This window comes from Phlebotomus argentipes, unplaced genomic scaffold (assembly GCF_947086385.1).
Source record: "Phlebotomus argentipes unplaced genomic scaffold, Phlebotomus argentipes genome assembly contig_5, whole genome shotgun sequence".
NCBI classification, from domain to species: Eukaryota; Metazoa; Arthropoda; class Insecta; order Diptera; family Psychodidae; genus Phlebotomus; species Phlebotomus argentipes.
Window position 1 is genome coordinate 12,024,810 of NW_026776165.1, and position 18,549 is coordinate 12,043,358.

Here is an 18,549-nt window from a genome sequence, read left to right on the forward strand (position 1 = left end):
ACAGGCAATCACAGCAGTTGAAATGGTTCGTGTGAAATTTCTTTGCATAAATTGAAGTGAATCCCGTGCGACAATTGGCAAGAGAGCAAATTATATTTTTAGCCATTTTAGCGTGGGTTGGAGAAAATCCCCATTTTATGAGCCCACAGATATTTTCGTCTGCAGATTTTTGTCTGCTGATTAAGTGAAATTTCCGCCACCAAAAATTACCCTCCACACCACACAAGCCATAGGGAGTCTGTGTGAGATCCGCAAATGGTGACAAGAAGTTGGGGAGTTCTTTTGGGGTGGTATGAAAACAATAAAATGTGAATTTCCATTGTGCAACTTTCGGCGAGAGAGCGAGAGAGAGAGTGAAAGAGAGAGAAAGAGAGAGAGAGAGAGAGTAATTTAGGGAAAAAATCCCTTGAGCTCCCAACCTAATCCCTGAGACCTAAATTACTCCCGAGGAAAAGGCGGTTAATTGTCGCATTGCGGAAAATATTTTACGCATTTACCCATGAGCCTCGGCGTTTGTCTTTTTTCCACACCATGAAGCACTGACTCCCGAGGATGGATTTGCTACAAGATGCCGCATCCTCAACAGCTTTATCCCTCCGGGCCCAAAGTGGGCCCATTATATTCAATTTCTATGGATCATTTGCAGAAACTGAAAGGATTTCCGCCATGGCAAAGGCGGAAGGCATGGGCGTGAGCTTTTTAGAGCTTTGCATATTGCGTGAAACGTCCCCGTCGTCCCCAAGAGAGACACTCCCGCCGCCGTTTCCGCCATGGAAATGAATGTGTTATTGGGAAAGTTTTTACAACGACCTCCACTCTCTCTCGCATTTATTGCTCACACTGGCAAATTGGATGATTCTTAGGGCAGTTCCAGCACGAATGGCACGTGCTCCCAAATCCCCAGTGACACTTTAATCCCTTCGCCGTTGGAGTAACTTTTCACCACTCCTGCGAGATTCATTGTCAATCCCGTGGAAAGTTTCGGAGATGAGCTTTCAAAGTCACACAATGAAAATTTAACCAAACACCTTTTCGCAGCTTAAGATTTAACATGTAGTGAATTGTTGAAATTTTACTTTGGGTTAATGTTGAGAATAAACTTAACACCAAGCTTGCAATTTCTGGTAAAGAAATGCTCTGAACTTTCTCATTAATTTCTCTGTGAATTCAGCACTTTTGTGAATGATTCTAAAAATCCCTTTCTCCCTGTGTTAATTGAAATTTCTTCTACGAAAACTCACATTGAAACATTCACAAACAGAAATATCAATTAAACGTGTAATTTACGAATGTGCAGAAAACTTTGCAAATTCCTCGATTCAATCATTAATTCAATGCAAACATAAAAAGATTCGCTTATTCATTTGTAGAAGCGGTGCAAAAAAAGCAATTAAGAGACAAACATTTAATTATCCTCAGCCAGGATATGTAGTGGAAAGAGCGCATACAAAGTGAAATATGAAAAATGTGCAGGAGCATTTGTGTCATTGTCCTTCCGTCGCAAATTACTTTTGTCTCAGCCTTTCTGACCATTCTTTAGTCGCATTTTTTCCCTAACGCCACCGACACTGTCCTGGGATGTGCAAAAAGACGCCCTGGCGACTACTTTTTGCTCGTTCCACCACCGCAAATATCACCCCATGGATTGCGACTAGGGATGAAGAAGACTTCTGCACTACAATTAAATTTACCACCAACCGCTATTGTGCATATTTCCGGTGGTGAAATGCTCACCCACTGACAATGCACGCTTTCCTGCCTTTTCTGGGCGCGAAAATTGGAAACACGTGGTTGGAAATTTAGCACAGAGAGCCCAACAAGAGCTCTCGGGCAGCTTTAATAAGCGCCCCAGTGCAAAAAAGCGTAAAATCAGGACTCCTATTCGACTCTCACCTTCCCAGTGGAAAACCACTAAATTCACGTGGGAGTTTTCGCAAAGTCCTCGCTGGGTAATTTAGCGGGAATTTCTGTTTTTTTTGTACTCTAACTCCTGCTCTGATAAAGTAAACATTTTCCGTAAGCCTCTGTCCTTTCTAAATGACCCGTGCAGTACCAGCAAAAAAAAATCCCATTTAAATATTTTCTTCAGTGTCATTTTTCAGCTGACAAAACTTCCCCTTTGTTCACCCCCTAAATTCCGTGCATTGTTATCCTCTCAGGATTATTTTGCGTGCGCGAATTTCTGCCTCACAGCCAACACAAATACACACACACACAGCTTCTCATCCCACGTGGTTGATAATGGTGGAAAATAATGCCTGGCCAGCAAAATGAGCGATATTTGGAGAGAAAGAAAAAAAACATAATGGGCGAGACTTGAGAGAAAAAATATTGCACAACACAAGGATGTCTTGCGCTTGTCGTTAGTCGTTTTTCACTTTAATTGCGGAAATTAAGAAAATGAGATCATGTGGATGAGATGGGTTGCTCAAGGAGCAGCTCAAATGAATTAATTTGCATTTTTCCTTACTCTCTTCCTTATGATATTAATTTATGGCAATGTCGTACAATCATATCTGAGATTGTCCCTTAAAAGCTGGCGGAAATGAGTTTCTCCTCACCTTAATGGTGTTTTCTTTCTAGAGAAATTCTTGTCTTATTAATTTTTTTTATGTAAATATGGTAAAAAGATTAGTAATAAAAAGATCTTTTGATTGTGGGTTTTTTTTTAAATTCATTTTGGTCTACAAATAATTGAAAAGCTCATAGAATTTCTCAACACTCAACTGAAAACTGCCTAAACTGTAATTGCCCTAACAAAAAAACCCTTGAAGAAATCCTGTACCATTTTCCCTTCGCGAGCTGTGCATTTGATAGCGAAAAATCCATAATCGAAATTCCCTGCACATTCTCGGATGCGGGAAAAATCTCGCTTCGCAGGTATTTATATGTGGCAAGAGGTCGGATTTGACTTCATAAACCCATAGAGTCCATAAAATGCCATCAAAATATGCGTCGAGTGTTGTGAGCTTTTGTGCAGGGGAGCTTTCGCGGGTGCTCGTCTATTTTAACGACGATGCCTAGTCTGAAGCTTCTGGTATTTTGTGCCGTATCATAATTTCCATCGCGAGTGCAGATAAGGCGTGAGACTCCCTCGTGTATGAAATTGTAGGGAGTTCAGCATGGGGTTATCGCCGGCCCACAATTTTCCACGATAGGCGAAAAAGGGGGTGGGAATATTGGCGCAATGAGGCTCTTTGTGGCCCAACTTCGCTGCCTCGAGGCGCTAAGAAGATGATTAGGATGGAAGGGTTGAGGAGCATTTAGAGTTCATTTAGAGGTAAAAAAAAAAACGCAATAAATAAATTCTGAGAATCAAGAGAAATGATCACACATTCTGTGATCACTTAATTGTCTCTGGGGCTTGAAGAAGTTTTCGAATTTTTCACGAAACATTCACACCCCTAGGCGACATGCTGTGGTGAAATCTGGAGGAACATTAGCCATTTAATCAGTGAGCCAGATAATTATGACACTTCTTCAATGACTTCCATCAAACTCCTTCTCTTTCGTACTCGCTCCACTCTCTTACGGGAAATCCATTGAAGCTCCTTCTTTCCACTCCTTTTTTTCTTCTCCCTGGCGAGCCAATTAATTTGATTGAGCTGATTTCTACAACATCTGCTCTGCCGGAGTGATTAACCCCAGCTGAACGCCGAGGAAAGGCATATAAATCATTGGCAGAGCCTTGAAAGTATCCCTGGAAGGGGTTTCTCTGCCCACGGATTGTCGTAAATAATGCAATTTGGACACTCTCCAGAAGCGACAACTGACAAAACAACCAATAATTCATCATTATGAATTTCGAATTGGATTTTTGGGACAATGGAGAAACAGATCGAAGAAGAAAGAGTGTCCCCAATTTGGAGATGCCCGCAATCTTGCATTGGGAAGTGTGACACATTCATTTGATTTATACCAAGAGATAAATTCATTTCCTTCTTGGCAAAATAGACAATATAAAATTGTTGAAAAATGGTAAAATTATATTGATTTCTCTCAAATCTATCAAGCCATTTGGCTTTTCTCTCTCGAATTTTACTGAAGATCCTCCCAATTCCTTCTTGCTTCCTTTTTTTTCTCTGGGAAGAGGATAAGATATATAATGAAATTTGTGTGCAATGAAAAGGCGAATTTGTACGATGGAATTTTGAAATCCTTTAATGTGATTCTCCCATGAATTTCCCGGAGAATCTTTTCACTCTATGGTTCTCGTCAATTTCCCCAATTTCTTGGTCAATGATTCAATTGGCTGAAAGCACATATTTCTTGGGCCAGGAAAAACCTCTACAATCCATTAAAGGAATACATTTGGCAGGCCCAAAAGGAATCTCTAAGGGAAATTGCGAAACTGGGAGAAAATTGCGAAATGGTGCGAGAAAGGCAAGAAAAATCGATTCATGCAAAATTTCCGGTTTTTTCTCCCTTCCACTGTTGTATTGCCACGCATTCATTCTTTCTTTTTTTCCTGATAGAAAGTGTGGGAAATATACTGAAAATGATTTCTCGGGGTGACTTTCTCTCTAATTTTGCACTCATGGGGAAATATGAGAGGAAAGGCGAAATGGGCGGAAGGAAGTGAAGGAGAATAAGAGGCATAGCGAAACATGATGCCAATTTGATGTATTTGATTTCTCTTCAATACAAATGAGAAGAAAGTTTCATAGTTCTGTATTTGTCAGATACTATATCACGATATTTCCACTGTGGCATCCACTTAACAGAAACTGGGTGATTCACGAGGTGTCAAGATGAATTTTTGCGAGAAAATTGAGATTGACTGAAATTGAAGTGCATCTGAAAATTCACGGTTCACCAAATTGACTTCCATCTCTCGACTGGATATTGAAAATTCTCTGTCTGCGAGTGCAAGAGCTCAATTTCCTGGCATGGATGACGTTGGAATTTTACCTTTCGCGTGAAAAGCATTTCTCAGAAGATAAAATGAAGGCAATGTCAATAATTTCCCAGTGGGAAAAACGCCTTAAAGACAAATAATAGGGTTGAATTTCTACGCTAGCACATTTTTCATCGACCCCCGAGATGACTCTTCACAGGATGTTCCTCCAAGATAAGCGAGAAAAATAAGTTGAGAATCTCAACTTATTTTTAACTTGAGATGATAGAAGATTGAAGATTTTAATATTGCAGTAAATCTATAAAGAGAATGATATCAGAAAATAATATACTAACATCTACTGTGAAATAATCAAGCAATTGTAGACATTCTCAAGTGAAACACATTCATCTTTATGATTAATCTGTAAGTCCATCAACTCTATAATGCTCTCTAAAAGCACTTCTCCTTCACTGAGTTGGCGAAAGCGCTGGAAAATGCCGTGTGAAAGCGTTGAGGATCATTTTCTCACAATTTAATCAATTTGCATGACGCGGTGGCAAGTTTCTCACGTGAGCAATCGCTCATTGTCAGGCGTCTTCCCTATCATTATCAGGGGCCAAAATCATGCACGTCTCTTCACGTGTGTGCACTGCGAGCGTGCGATTTGACGACATCAAAATCCAATTAAACCCGGAAGAAACCCGGCTTCTGGGCGACAGATGCAGGCTCAAGGGGATTAATTCGCAATTTAGTGGCTCCCCAGCAAATTTGCCGGGTTAATCCCTCAATCGGCAGTTTGGGATCGATTTTAAGGGCTGGTGAGAAGAGGTGAAAATTTGTGGGACATCTGCACTGAGACGTATAACTTTACAGAGTTGAGCTCTCATGCTCTTATGCTCTTCAATTTAGGAAACACCATAAAAATTGCAAAAGAGTGAGTCTATTTTCTCAAGAAGCGCTTTATACATTTCTCTCAGCTTGACTTGCACTTCGCGTTGAATCCACTTTGGAAAATCCCACTTAATAACTGGCTTTTTCCTCCTGGATTCTTCCAAGAATTTTCCGTGTCAGTGCAATACTAAATGCCATGGCAAATGCGGGAAAACAACAGCCACAGTCTCTGTGTCTACTTGATTGTCAGATCTGGAGAAATTATATGTACATCTTCATGGCACGCGACCAAATAGCTCTCACTTGTGGACTTTCTGGACATTTGATTTCTCGTATCAGCATTACTGCGATATTTCTCCACATTTTTCACCCGGAAAAATTACAGAAGCCATGACTTCAAGTTGATGGTTGAACTTTTCATCCCATGATAAAGCGCGCAGTGTCGTGGAAAACTTTCCTCCGGGTTGCTTTAGTGGAGATATTTGAAAATATATCCATTAAATAAATATTAAAGGGCTGCTTTAATTCCCAAAATTCAAACTGTTTACATATATATTATGAATTTATTCAATAATTCTCCCCGATAGATTTTCCACCCGGCAAAGCAACGTGAGCTTTTTGATATGCATTCAAATACGGAAGTATGCGCATAGCACAAACCATTCTCATCAATCATGTGGTTTGCATTTCACTCTGTTCATAACCCAGAACAGCATAATTATAATGGCTCTGTGCAGTGCAATTTTTCACCCAATTTCATTTCCACGGTAACTGTTTTGAAGGTGAAAATGACGGTTTCCTCTGTGGGTGTCAAGTGATGAGAAAATGCCTTCACGAAAAAAACGCCGAGTGGATGCTTTTTTTCCGCGCGAAATGACTTTTGCTGAATTTTGCAACACTGACGAGATGTCTGGCCGAATTACGGACTCACGTCTGCATCACTTCATCTCGAACTCGGAGCTTTTTCCCGCTCTAGGGCAATATATGTGTGTGCAGAGCTTTCACATTTATTCATGACTTCTCATCTCGCGTTTGTGGGAGTGAAATGCAGAGAATTGCACCAAAAGGATGGAATTTATACTCCTTTTTTACTGTCCGAATCGCGAGTGAAAAGTTGTAAATTGCCCCATGTAGAGCTTTCAAAAGCTGATCTGTTGGTTTTTCATGGGCTAAAAGGTTCTTTCACAGCTGGAATGCTGCATTTTCGGGACATAGAGCAACGTTTGCTGTTCCATCATTTTGAAGTATTTTGATAAATATCTTCTCTCACTTTTGAAAATTAATTATTTCTGTCTGAAACCATGAATAAATCAAGCTATGAATAACTTAGACAACTGTCATTACTATTTTAATGTATTTCAGTTCATATTTTAAATAGTGAACAAGGAATAATTCTATCCAGATTCTAGAATATAATATAAATAAATTTTTCCTCGTTAAGTTGTTGTGAAAGTAAAGGAGAAAGTAAATCTCGATCAATAGACTGACTTTCGTGATGTCGAGGGCAAATCACTATAAAATTTCCATTTGCAAACACGCAAATAGTTCAAATTGCTTTCAAAGTGACCGGATTGGATACACGCGGATTGAAAACCATTAGAAAATTAGTTGGGAAGCGGAGTTGCGGCGTTGATTAAATACTCAAATGATTACAATATTGACTTTCTCACTTCACTTGAAATTTGTGTCAAATTCACTCTGCTCTTGCCATGTTATTCTGCACACAACTCATCCGCATAAGCTTTGTGACAATAGGAAAAGAGAGAGGAAAAAACTTCCTGGTTAATTGCGGCACTCTGTCGTTCTGACAATTATTTGCTCATATCTTCAAGTTCCGCATCCGGGCCACGAGTTTAGGACACGTTGCATCCTGGAGAGATGAAATGGGGCCACTTTTAATTAGATTACTTGCTTACATCGCTCGTCCCGGACGTGACGCTGGAGCCGGTCACTGGCTGCATACTAATTGTTTGCCAGCCGGCCACAGTGGCGGCCGCGGGACATCCATAATGCATGATTTATGCGTCGTGGGAGTTAACATGCCAGAATATTATTATAGAAAATTTACGGGCTAGCGGAGCGGAAAAATATTATATCCATCCTCTTGCGGGCGGTGTGAAAGATTGCATAGATATCTATTGCTGCCCTCACAATCATCCTGACTGCACGGATCACTTCCTGGAGGAACGAAGCTCATCCGCATTCCACTCATTGTTGGCAAATTTCAATTATGGCACTGCCAGAGTTCCTGCTAAACTCTGCCAGCATTTTCAAGAGAATTTCCAAAATAATTAGCTTAGACATGGAGTCACTGGAGTGAAAATTTTATGGGAAATCCTCGGCTTAAAATTATGTGCGGAAAATATACATTAGGAATTCCATCATCCTGGAAAATCGATGAGGATTCACAATGAAGTCAGGGAAGAATTTTCCTGAATAATTAAAGGTGTGAATGACACGAAATTGCCAATAAATCAAATTGGTAAACTTTCATGAATGCTTTCATGCATACAATCCATAAGAATAAAGTGCAATCGAACGTAAAGCTAAACACGTAAATCCTGGGGCTTTCTGAAGTGTTTCAATGAGGGAATTTCAGACATTCACATTGTCGGACACTCTCTCAAAAGCTGAGGGAAACTCAACACATTCAGGACATACCTCTGTAATTTATGCTTTCCAATCCCTTTTGTCATGATGCCAGACCATCCCAAAATATGCTATTATCCCAACTTTGAATCCATTGTATCGATTACAGATTTTGCCATCTATTGCCACAAAATCCCCTGAAGACTGAAATTCAATGCTATATATGGTCTTTTTGTATGGCGTCTGACCTGCTTTCGGGGCATTTCACCTGCCAGAAGAGACTGCCCCAGCCCACAAAATTCACCTCATCCGGCGTTGGAAAATGTAACAGTCATGAAATTACTTTCTGCATTCTCATGAAAATACATCACATTGGATTTCTCTGCACTGATGAGCCAATTATGGCTGCGATTATCTTATGGGGAAATGAGAGGAATTAATTCATCTATCAATCAACGAGGAAAATGGGTGAATTTGAGGAAACCCCAGACAGAGAGCGACTGCTGATGGAAGCATAGACAAGGCGAAATGCCTCAATTTACATTTTCATCTCCAGTCATTTCTCCACTTGAAAGTTGTCCATTAAAGTGCTGCAATTTTCACCCTCGTTGATCATTCTGGGTATGATTGTTTCGCTCTTCAGATGGTTTTCTGGATGGAGGGAGGGGGGGACAACTGTGTATGCTGTGCTCAGAGATTAATTTTCAACTCTGGGGCTTTTGTGCAAAATTCCGAACATATCTATGTATCCAGATGAAGCTCACCGCAGAAGCTTCAGTTGGCCCCAATTAAAGCCGACGTACAGTGGGAATATTTTATGCAGCACAAAGCTCTCTCAGACTGCTTTAATTTACTTAACTGCATCCTTTGACAGCTATCAGTAAAGCCGCGAAGCTCGAGAGCCATAAGAATTCCCGTGTAAAGTTCTTTATATTCACCAATCGATCGAATGCCGGGATTTTTTGTGCGCAGTTTATCGATAGAAAAAGCTCCATAAAAGCTCCATTACGCCTCACACCCCCTACAAATGCATCCTTCGTCCCCCAGGGCTTTGAGTCGCGTGGACTGGTGCCAAAATCGATCACATAGCATCGCCATCCCCTTCAATTTGGCCGAGAGTGCGAGGCAAAAATGAAAATGCATATCAAAGTTCAGTGAATGGACTGGGTTGGGATCGCTCAACATGTGTTTCACTTTGATATTGAGCTTCTTCTCTCTGTGATTTCACCTCTCTTTAGACAATCTCGGTGTTTTTACAGGAAACTATTCGTTATTTGCCAATGTGAAACCTGTGAAATAGAATATCCGTGCAGAGACTGGAGACACCAAAGTGAAGAGACTAAAACAAATATTTTACCTCAGCTCTCAGGGTGTCATTTAATGTGAGTTTAAAGGGTTATAATATGGCTGAAAATTTCTGGGTGGGTTTAAAGAGGGAACAATGCAGAAATTAAATTTTATAATAGTTGAATTATTAAAATTGTAATTTAATTCTTTGTACTGCTCCCAAATTTACTCTCTTCTAGTTTAAAGCACATAATGTATAATATCTACACATCATCACGCAACTTTCTTATTGAAATTGCAGTTTTCTTAATTTGATGCTCAGTATAATTTTCAATGTTTCCACCGCCATCAGCAAACTATCAGACAAATTGCAATAGAGATTAAATTATGGTAAACTCCTTGATGAAGTATACTGAGGATGTGGTAGGAAACTTCCGAATTGATGAGGCACATAAGTTATGCAGAGAATCATTGAAGCAGAAATGTCTTATTTCTTTCCAAAATGTGACTTCAAACCATTGATATCCCGTTTCCGGGGATGCAAAATTCAAATTGTGCTGAAAGTTTCCACAATGGAAACTTTTCGCCATTTCCACCTTGCCGAGAAAAGCTTCGACATCGACCAATTTGCGGGCCCAACATTGACTTTGGTAGCAATTAGAGCATAATTCAACCATGGGTGAGCAAATGAAGATGATTGAAGGAAATTTCTTCATTTTCCCGAACCGCAAACTCTCTCATGTTCTTCGAGCTGATGGTGCAGAATTTGCAGAGAAATTTCTGCTCTCTCATGGCCATTTATTGCAATTATATTGGCAAATTCTCTCCGCCTGAAGGTTGGAAAATATCTGCGACATCATCATTTGCATTCTCGCATGGCATATCAATAAATTCTCATTGAAACCGACCAGAGAGACGGAAAATTGCTGGGAAAAATGGGTAAAAGGCAAGGGATTCCTCCTTGAGATATTCTTCAGCATCAGGGAACACCGGATGCAAAAGTATGCAATTACTGCTCACTATAGGGAATGCAGAAAGGAAAGTGGGTGGAGTTTTTAGTCATAATCAACCGTCAGGACCTTAAGCAATTTATGTGGAAAGCTAGGATTTTTTTTTCTCTCTCTCAGTCCCATTGTTGGGGATTCTCAGTGTCCATTCGTCACAAGATTGATCCACTGTTGGACAAAGTTTTTGCCCACCTTGTCGATGGGTGATTGTGTGGCATTCGCTGATGGAAGCAATTCCAGAAAGTGGGCGGAGGCGACAAGACATTCTCACCTTGTTGGCACTTCTTGGCTTCTGAATCAGCAACAGACACAAAAGACTCGTCACCTTGAGTTCCATGCCAAATTGAAGCTTCTTCACACTGTGTGGGAAAAGTTGTGTTTGTGTGGAAAGAGAATCTCATTTTGTGCTTCTTTCTCGACCTGCTTTTCACATCCTTTCCGATGGTGTATATCTTGACAGGAAAATGGTGATCAAACGGATGGAGTTTTTCATTCTCTTCTGTCTTTAGCATCATGAACATCATCATTACGACGCTGTCCCGCTGAGCCATGAGAAACACTCCAAGCATTGCATCCATATTCATCAGGAATTTCCCACTTGAGCCATCAAAATCCCAAGGCATTCATGCATAGGATTTCCTGTGCAGACCGAGAATGGACCGTTTGGAAATATTCATGAGCGTCACATGAAAACATCCTAACGATTTTCATATCACGGTTTAGAAATACAACAAATCAATTGAATTCATTAAGTGATAACAATTCAAATGGTCTTTGCCTTCATCAAAATGAAAAGTGGGTGATTTGTCTCATTAAGAATGCCTCGTGGAGGCTTTCATTACGCTAAAGCGGATTTGTGGGTGGGCCTGAAGAGAGCCATGAGAATAGGGAGAAAGTGGAAGGCAAAGGGAAAAATTCAATGTATTGATTTCTCATTTCCAATCTCCCATTCTGCCAGAAGAAGCTCCCAGCGAATTTCCCTACATAATGTATTTCAGTAAAGAAATAAATATCTGGCATGGAGCGTTGATAGAGCACACACACAAACACACACGAATTTCTGGTCCAGTAGGTAATTTCCAAAGGACCATCGCCTTAAGACGTTGCAAATATCCAATTGATTGCCTCCCATGTTGAGATAACTTTACAGAAAAGCAATCATGACCCTCTTTATTGCTTCAGGAGAGAAAACTCGCGAAAGACGAGACTTATTGGACTTTCCTCCAGCACTGTAAAATATATTGTATTTGGGAAAAGTCATAGAATTACCATTTAAAATTAAATACCTGTGCGCAATATGAAGCTCATCATTTACCATACATTTTTCATTTCAAGTTAAAGAGCTTTTTTGCGTAATTCTCTGAAATAAATTGTACTTTTTTTGTCACTCGTTATTAATGAAAACAATTAGTATATTTAATTGAAAATTGAGACGTGTTTTTATGTTTCTTGTTTCCCTCATGTTAAATGCAATTATAAATTTTACATGTGATAAATATCAATGATGAAATAAAATTTTTTACATATGTGAAGAGTTTTTGCAAGCATTTTCAATCTACATTATTCAATTCAAGACTTACAAAGTTTAATCACGCCCAGGAAAATCCTTTCAAAATCTAACTAACTAGTTCAGCAAGTGATGTGAATAGCCACAAAAGTTCTGTACAATGTGAAGATACATAAATATGTCTACTTGAACTTTCAATAATGCTTGCACTCTCTCTCTCTCTCTCACTGTGCAACTATTTCGAATAAGAAACTATACAAGTTGAGGCATTGAAAACTCCTAAATACTGCAGAAGCTCGACAAGCTTCATAAAACTTTTCCCTAGTCGCTCCATCAGGACTCATTCATGAAATTTGTACATCCTTCTGAGCACACTTCCTTGCCGGAGTGGAAACTGTGCGGCCGGGGGTGAAGAGTTCGCGTGGCCCCTCGGTCCTGCGGGAGCGCCCCATATCCCTCCGCCTTGTCATGGTGTCTCCCCGACACGGCGGAGAGAGCATTTATCATTTTCACATCCGTTTGCGTTTGATACAAAACATCCTCCGCTATTTGTGGCTCGTGAGAGACGTCTGGTGAGGCCCAATTCGGGCCAATGAATCACAATGATTTATGAGTTTGCAGGCGGATGAAAGTGAATTTTTTCCACCCCCCAGACTGACACTTTCTCACGCGAAGCAAATTTAATTGTTAATTATGCACAGTATACAGACGAGCTTTCGATAATGAAACGACTGTAGGGTATGGGCGCGTGAAAAAGCCCGTGCGACGAAGATTTATCGATGTTGGAGAGATTAAGCGCGGATGGATTTATGTGTTGTGGCACATTTACGATGAGCACAAGTAAAGTAATTTGGAGTCAATTTCCCTGTGTAAATTATTATTCGACTATAAAGGAGGTCCTGGTGAATTTAAAGCTGTCTCTGAATGGGAATTTCAACCCCTACGTTGTCTGGCCATCTGGTGTAGCCGTATTGTGATGGTCAGCAAAGCTTGAGTGTGTATGTTGAAGTACAGTGTAAATTTCCAATTAAATTGCAAAACACTTTGTGGGCTTTTCCATCAAACTTGAGCTTTTGAGGACTTTTAGAAGGGCAACGGCGCGCATAGAGAGTTTATCTGTTGTTTTAGGAAATCCACACCACTTCTAGCCCACCCACGAAGAGGAGTGTTGAAAAGTTTGCTAGCAAGTGGCGTGTTTGTCTCTCAATGGCGACCAGTGGACGAGAGGGGAAAAAGTCCACTCAAGAGATTACTGTGAGCAAATCCTATTTGAGTTACGATTTCGGGATATAAGCGGCTTACACCTGTATGCAATATTTAGTGGCATATGCTGAAGCATGTGACGAGATTAGTGGGAGAAACGTGTGGATTTGGCACATCTTTCGCCCGCGCCAGAAGATTCGTGACGGCGAATCCGTGCATGTTAATCATCTGACGGCGGAGTTCGTCGCCCTAATCGTGGCGAGAGGTCATTGGTATCCGCCACGTTTGTGAACTCCTGGCAGTTACACGGAGTATTACGAGTAATTTAGATTGTAATCCACGTCACAGGGACTCCTGGGAAATTCATGGACTCCAGGCATTTGAGGGTGGGGAAGATAAATCCAGGAACTCCGGAGCAGAACATATTGTCACGATGGATGGCAAACAGCGCGTGTGTGAGGTTGTGTAATGAGGACAAATCTGCCATTGCACAATCATTGCCTCATCATTTGCTATTTAGTGCAATATTATAGCAAAAGGAGATTAAATTCAATCATAACATAATCTAAATTCTACCCATGATTTTCCATCGTTATCAATATAATTTGTGCGCTGTGTATTTTCAGACCATTTCACCACAATTGAGAGTCGACCAAGGCGTACGCGCGCGTTTTGTGAAACTGTGTTCCAATTGCGCGACTGTGGCGATCGTGCATAAATCAATTAGACCACACCCGCAGCCAAGTCATGGCACGCACAAACAGTGATTGATGGAATTATCAGCGGTCAGCAGCAATACCGCTCCGCCCCCGCAAATGCATCGCAATTTTGCGCGATGGGTCACGACTGAACATCCACCGCGCCACAATAAATACGGCAATTGGCGCTGGCAAATTAGAGCATAAATTTCAAACAACGCCACGAACTTTTTTCGCCCTGAACTTTGATGTTTTTCGGTGCTGATTTGCATTTATGTGAGATTCATTTGTGTTCTGACCACACGAACGTGACCCAACTGTCACCCACAAAGCAATTTCGATGAAACCCCGCAGGATGTGATGATAAGGAGAAATTGTCCTGATTATATTGATAGGTTGGATTCATAAAAAAATTCAACTTTTCTCCCAGTGCAATTTTATTTTCCTTTTTTTACACATTTTCTTCACAATTTTCTTAAATACTGTTTTTTGGCATTTTCTGTAAAGTCTTTATCTGACTTTTGCTGGGATTTTAGGGCTTCAATTGAATTCCTCAATTTTGCATTTCATTGCAATCGGAAATGCTCAAGGTTTTCATCTTCCACACTTTATCGTTGAGCTTCAGGCTCGCTCCTTCAGCACCCATTACGATCGTTGCTGAAGGACATTCTTCAGCTTCCTGTTGAACTTCCTCCTTAGCTTTCTCATCCTTCCCGCCCAGATCATCTGGAGAATCCGCCTCAGCTTGTTCAGCGTCTTCGAAGAGATTCTCGTCGCAAAGTTCCGCAGTGTAGCAAAATTGAACTGAAAGTGTTTGCAAATGAAGTTAATTGAATTTATCTTGGATTAACACGAAACTCACCAGGACGGAAAATTCTCGAATATTTCCATGGCTTGACATTGAAGAACGCTTTGGGCTCTCCAAGAATCTCCAGAGCAGAAATCGCCACGATCACGACAAGAGTGATAAAGTGCTTCATTTTCCTGTGTTTCTCACAAACTGATGCTTTGCCTGAGACTTTCGTCGCCTTTTATACGCTCTAATGATTCACCGAAAAGCCTTTATTCATCATGGTTTATTGACAAAGTGTCTCACTTCTATTTTTCTCAATTAAACAAACACGCGTTGTGTTTTTCAGGTGAAAAGGTGCGATGAAACTTAGAGACGCGACGATCGTTTTATTTGCCGAATCGCTCACCTTAAAACTCCCCTAAACTGCGTGCTTCCCCTTTTTCGCCATGGGAAATTTCCACTTGAGTTCAAGTGCAGATAATTCACTATACTTAATTGGAGGAAAGTTGCATCTGTGAAAGACGAGACGCGATAAAGGAGTGAAAATGTCATTAGGTGCCTAATGAAATTTGTCTTCTTTGATAAATTCATCTTCAATTTTGAAAGGGTGAAAAGGGAAAAAGTTCAGGTGAAGTGACATCAAAAGCATGTGCCTTGGAGTGGGGAAGATTTGACGGGAATCTCAATTAAATTAATAACTCCCATCCTCCAATAGGGTGCCTAATTAAAAGGGTTTCGCGACGACAGGCGAGTTTTGGAAACTTCAAGTGTTAAAGGACACTTTGAGTGACTGTCAGTCAAGGAAGATCTGTGGCTTTCTATTTTATTCACCTGACACTCAATATTCTATTCATTCTCATCTCCATAGATTGGAATTTGAATTTCCTCTTTCCTGCACTTGCACAATCAACAATTTGCAATGGTGATGAATTCAATAAATCTCAATTTTCTGTCCCACCCGGAGAGCCTTTTCTAACATGCAAATCGTGATTTTCCTCATCGCCACAGCGTCGAATGGGGGAAAATCTTCATTCATTGCATGGTTCAATACAGAGGCGTTTGCTTATAAATTTTCCTTTGCATTTTATCGCTCGAATGTGCTGGCAATTGGAATGCGTGATGTGAATGCAAATTTCTCGCGACGATGGGACTTTTTATGTCGCATCTGAATTCAGAGAGTCCTTATAATTTGTTGTCGAAGGGTTTGTCCACATTCTGTCACAAAGAGTGAGCTTTTACGAGAATCAACAAAAGCTACGAGTTTGTCTGCACGAAGACACTGTTGAAATTATTCTGCCTCCTCCTCGGTGAAATGAGCATCAAATATGTAATCTATTGTCTCTGGACAGTTTCAGTGATGTGTAAATTGCAAATGATTACACATGAATTACAATATCGCCAAATTATTCACATATCGTATCAATTAGCTTATCGAGTTGTGCGCAGCCAAAAGTGTTGTTTGAATAATAAATTTCCACAGTTGTTTGCCATTATAATTATATTGGGATGATTTATACGACAGAACTCGAAGTATTTTTGTCTGTTTTTGCCGGTTTATTGACTTTTCCGTTGGGAAAGTTTTTTACACGCTCCAAAAAACATATGCAAATATTCTCCCACCAAATAATCGTGATGGAAATGCACCTGATTTTTTTTTCATAGTAAAAACTTCCATGAAACAGCATTTGCATGATAATTTTTTAAAAGAGAGAGAGAGAGAGAGTGAGTGAGTGAGTGAAATCACGTTTTTCTTCCGCACTTTTTCGCGTCTTTTCACGGTGAATTGATGGATAAATTCTGGGGAAATGTCAAAACATTTCATCACTCTACTGGGGGAAAATATATTGGAAATTCCACGTGAGAAAGTGTCTATGAGAAAAATTGTAAATTTTTATCATTGAAGAGGATGAATCTACGACAGAGACGTGATTTTCCTTACAAGATATGAATTGATTTGAATGCAAATCGCATTTTAGGGAAAAGCTCCACACTGTCTGAAATCCGATAAGAAGTTACGAATTTGGAGCTCTTTCGGAAGCTCGAAGACGCACTGAGTGAAATATTTACTCAATTCTGCAATTTGAGGTTCATATTGTTGATTCATTTGTGAGACGCTTTCATTCTTAGCACGCGAGAGAAGAGCAAAAGCTCTAGTGGGTGAAAAAGGAGAAGAATAGAAGGCAAAAGAGCGACATCGGAAGATGGTATTGAATGAGGACTTAGCATTGATTTATTTGATTTCACGACACTCCGAGCATGGCTTTTCTGCACATTTCAATATTTCTGAATTGTCATGATTTTACAAGACTTTATAGGAATGATGAGAACAGCAATTTTCCTGAGTATATATGAAAGTTTCTCAATCAATGCAAATTGCACGTGAAGGAGGAAAATGGGAATTCAGATTTCAACTGAAAACATGTTCAGTGGAGCAGCAATAAAAAGCATGGATTCTCTACATAATTATATAGTGAAGTTAATTTTCTCTGGGCAAATATCCATTTTCCCTGGGATTTTCCACTCGCAGCTGCACATTTGGAAAGCGCACGATGTGGTAAGGATTCACCCTGAGGTCTTCTAGTTCCGGTCATTCACGATGAAATGCACTCAAACTCAATTCCAATGTTATTCTCCACGTCAGGTGGGAGCCACCCGGCGCCTCCACCGCATCGAATTTCGCTCAATCGCTGATGAGATCATTACGGTTGACTGCAGGAAGATGAATTCCTGGAGGAGATGAGAGTGTGCGCAAGTGAGACGTGAAACGATAGTCCTCTCGCCCTCGTATTGCTAGGGTGACTTCACGTGGAAAGGCGCTTATCTCTGGCCCCGTTGATACATGCAATTTCCTGGGCTTGATTCCCACCCTCTGGGTGGGCTTTTATCACTTCCCGGGTTTGAGGATGATTGAAATCAAGAGGAAATATCAACCACAATCGACTGCCGAGCTACAATTTCCGTTCATTTTTAATTTCAGTTGCCCGGACAATTTTTCCATTAATAAAATGTCAAAAAATATCTGACGATGCGACCTTTACACATTGCATGGGGAAGTGTGGTTATAATGGTGAAAAATATGGAAACGCCATCCAGAGGGGATGAAATACGAGTATTCTTGACACGGGATTTTATCCACAAAAGGATCAACCGGCAAACAGCCAGAGGCCAGAAGGGAGATTTTTCATCTGCCGAAGCGAGACACATTTCAACCCTGTGTTTATGGCTTTTCCATCGAGACCCTCTTTCTCTCTCTGTTTGCCATCTTGCCAAACCCACCCAAAAGTGCACCCACTTTGCAGACGTAATATTCATCGGGAATTTACATGAAGCAGTCCCGAGTGGATGTGAAATTTTATCGACAAAGTCTCTCTGGTGTGGTTTAAAAGCTCACCTCTCACAGCTTCTTCTCCTTTGATATGCTCTGGTGTTTTGCGCAAACATCCACCGAGGAATCAATGAGCACTCATCCTCTATTCGAATATCCCAGCATTCACCTTTTGTTATGCTCTTCTTCGACATGACAAAAAGCCCTATGAATAGATTATTTGGTTCCAATATTGACGCGATGTTTCAAATGAAACGTTATGAGCACTTGTAAGTAAACATGCAATAGAATTTTGCTCGGATGCACATAGCACAATTTATTTGGGGGAATTTCTCAATAGCACGTAAGAGGCATGCAAAAGGGCGGCGAATTTCTGTGGGCAGAATGTGTTTGACTAAATAAAGAGCAC

General features: G+C 40.5%; 1 protein-coding gene across 1 annotated transcript; it reads right to left on the bottom strand.

The window, feature by feature from the left end:
• Positions 1 to 14,453: 14,453 nt before the first annotated feature.
• On the bottom strand, positions 14,454 to 15,070 carry LOC132255606 (uncharacterized). The gene is made up of 2 exons (XM_059751704.1): positions 14,885 to 15,070; positions 14,454 to 14,826 (listed from the first exon to the last, which is right to left on the bottom strand). The coding sequence occupies exons 1-2, from the start codon at positions 15,000 to 15,002 to the stop codon at positions 14,576 to 14,578; spliced, it is 369 nt and encodes a 122-aa protein (XP_059607687.1). The 5' UTR covers positions 15,003 to 15,070; the 3' UTR covers positions 14,454 to 14,575.
• Between the last annotated feature and the right edge of the window lie 3,479 nt (positions 15,071 to 18,549).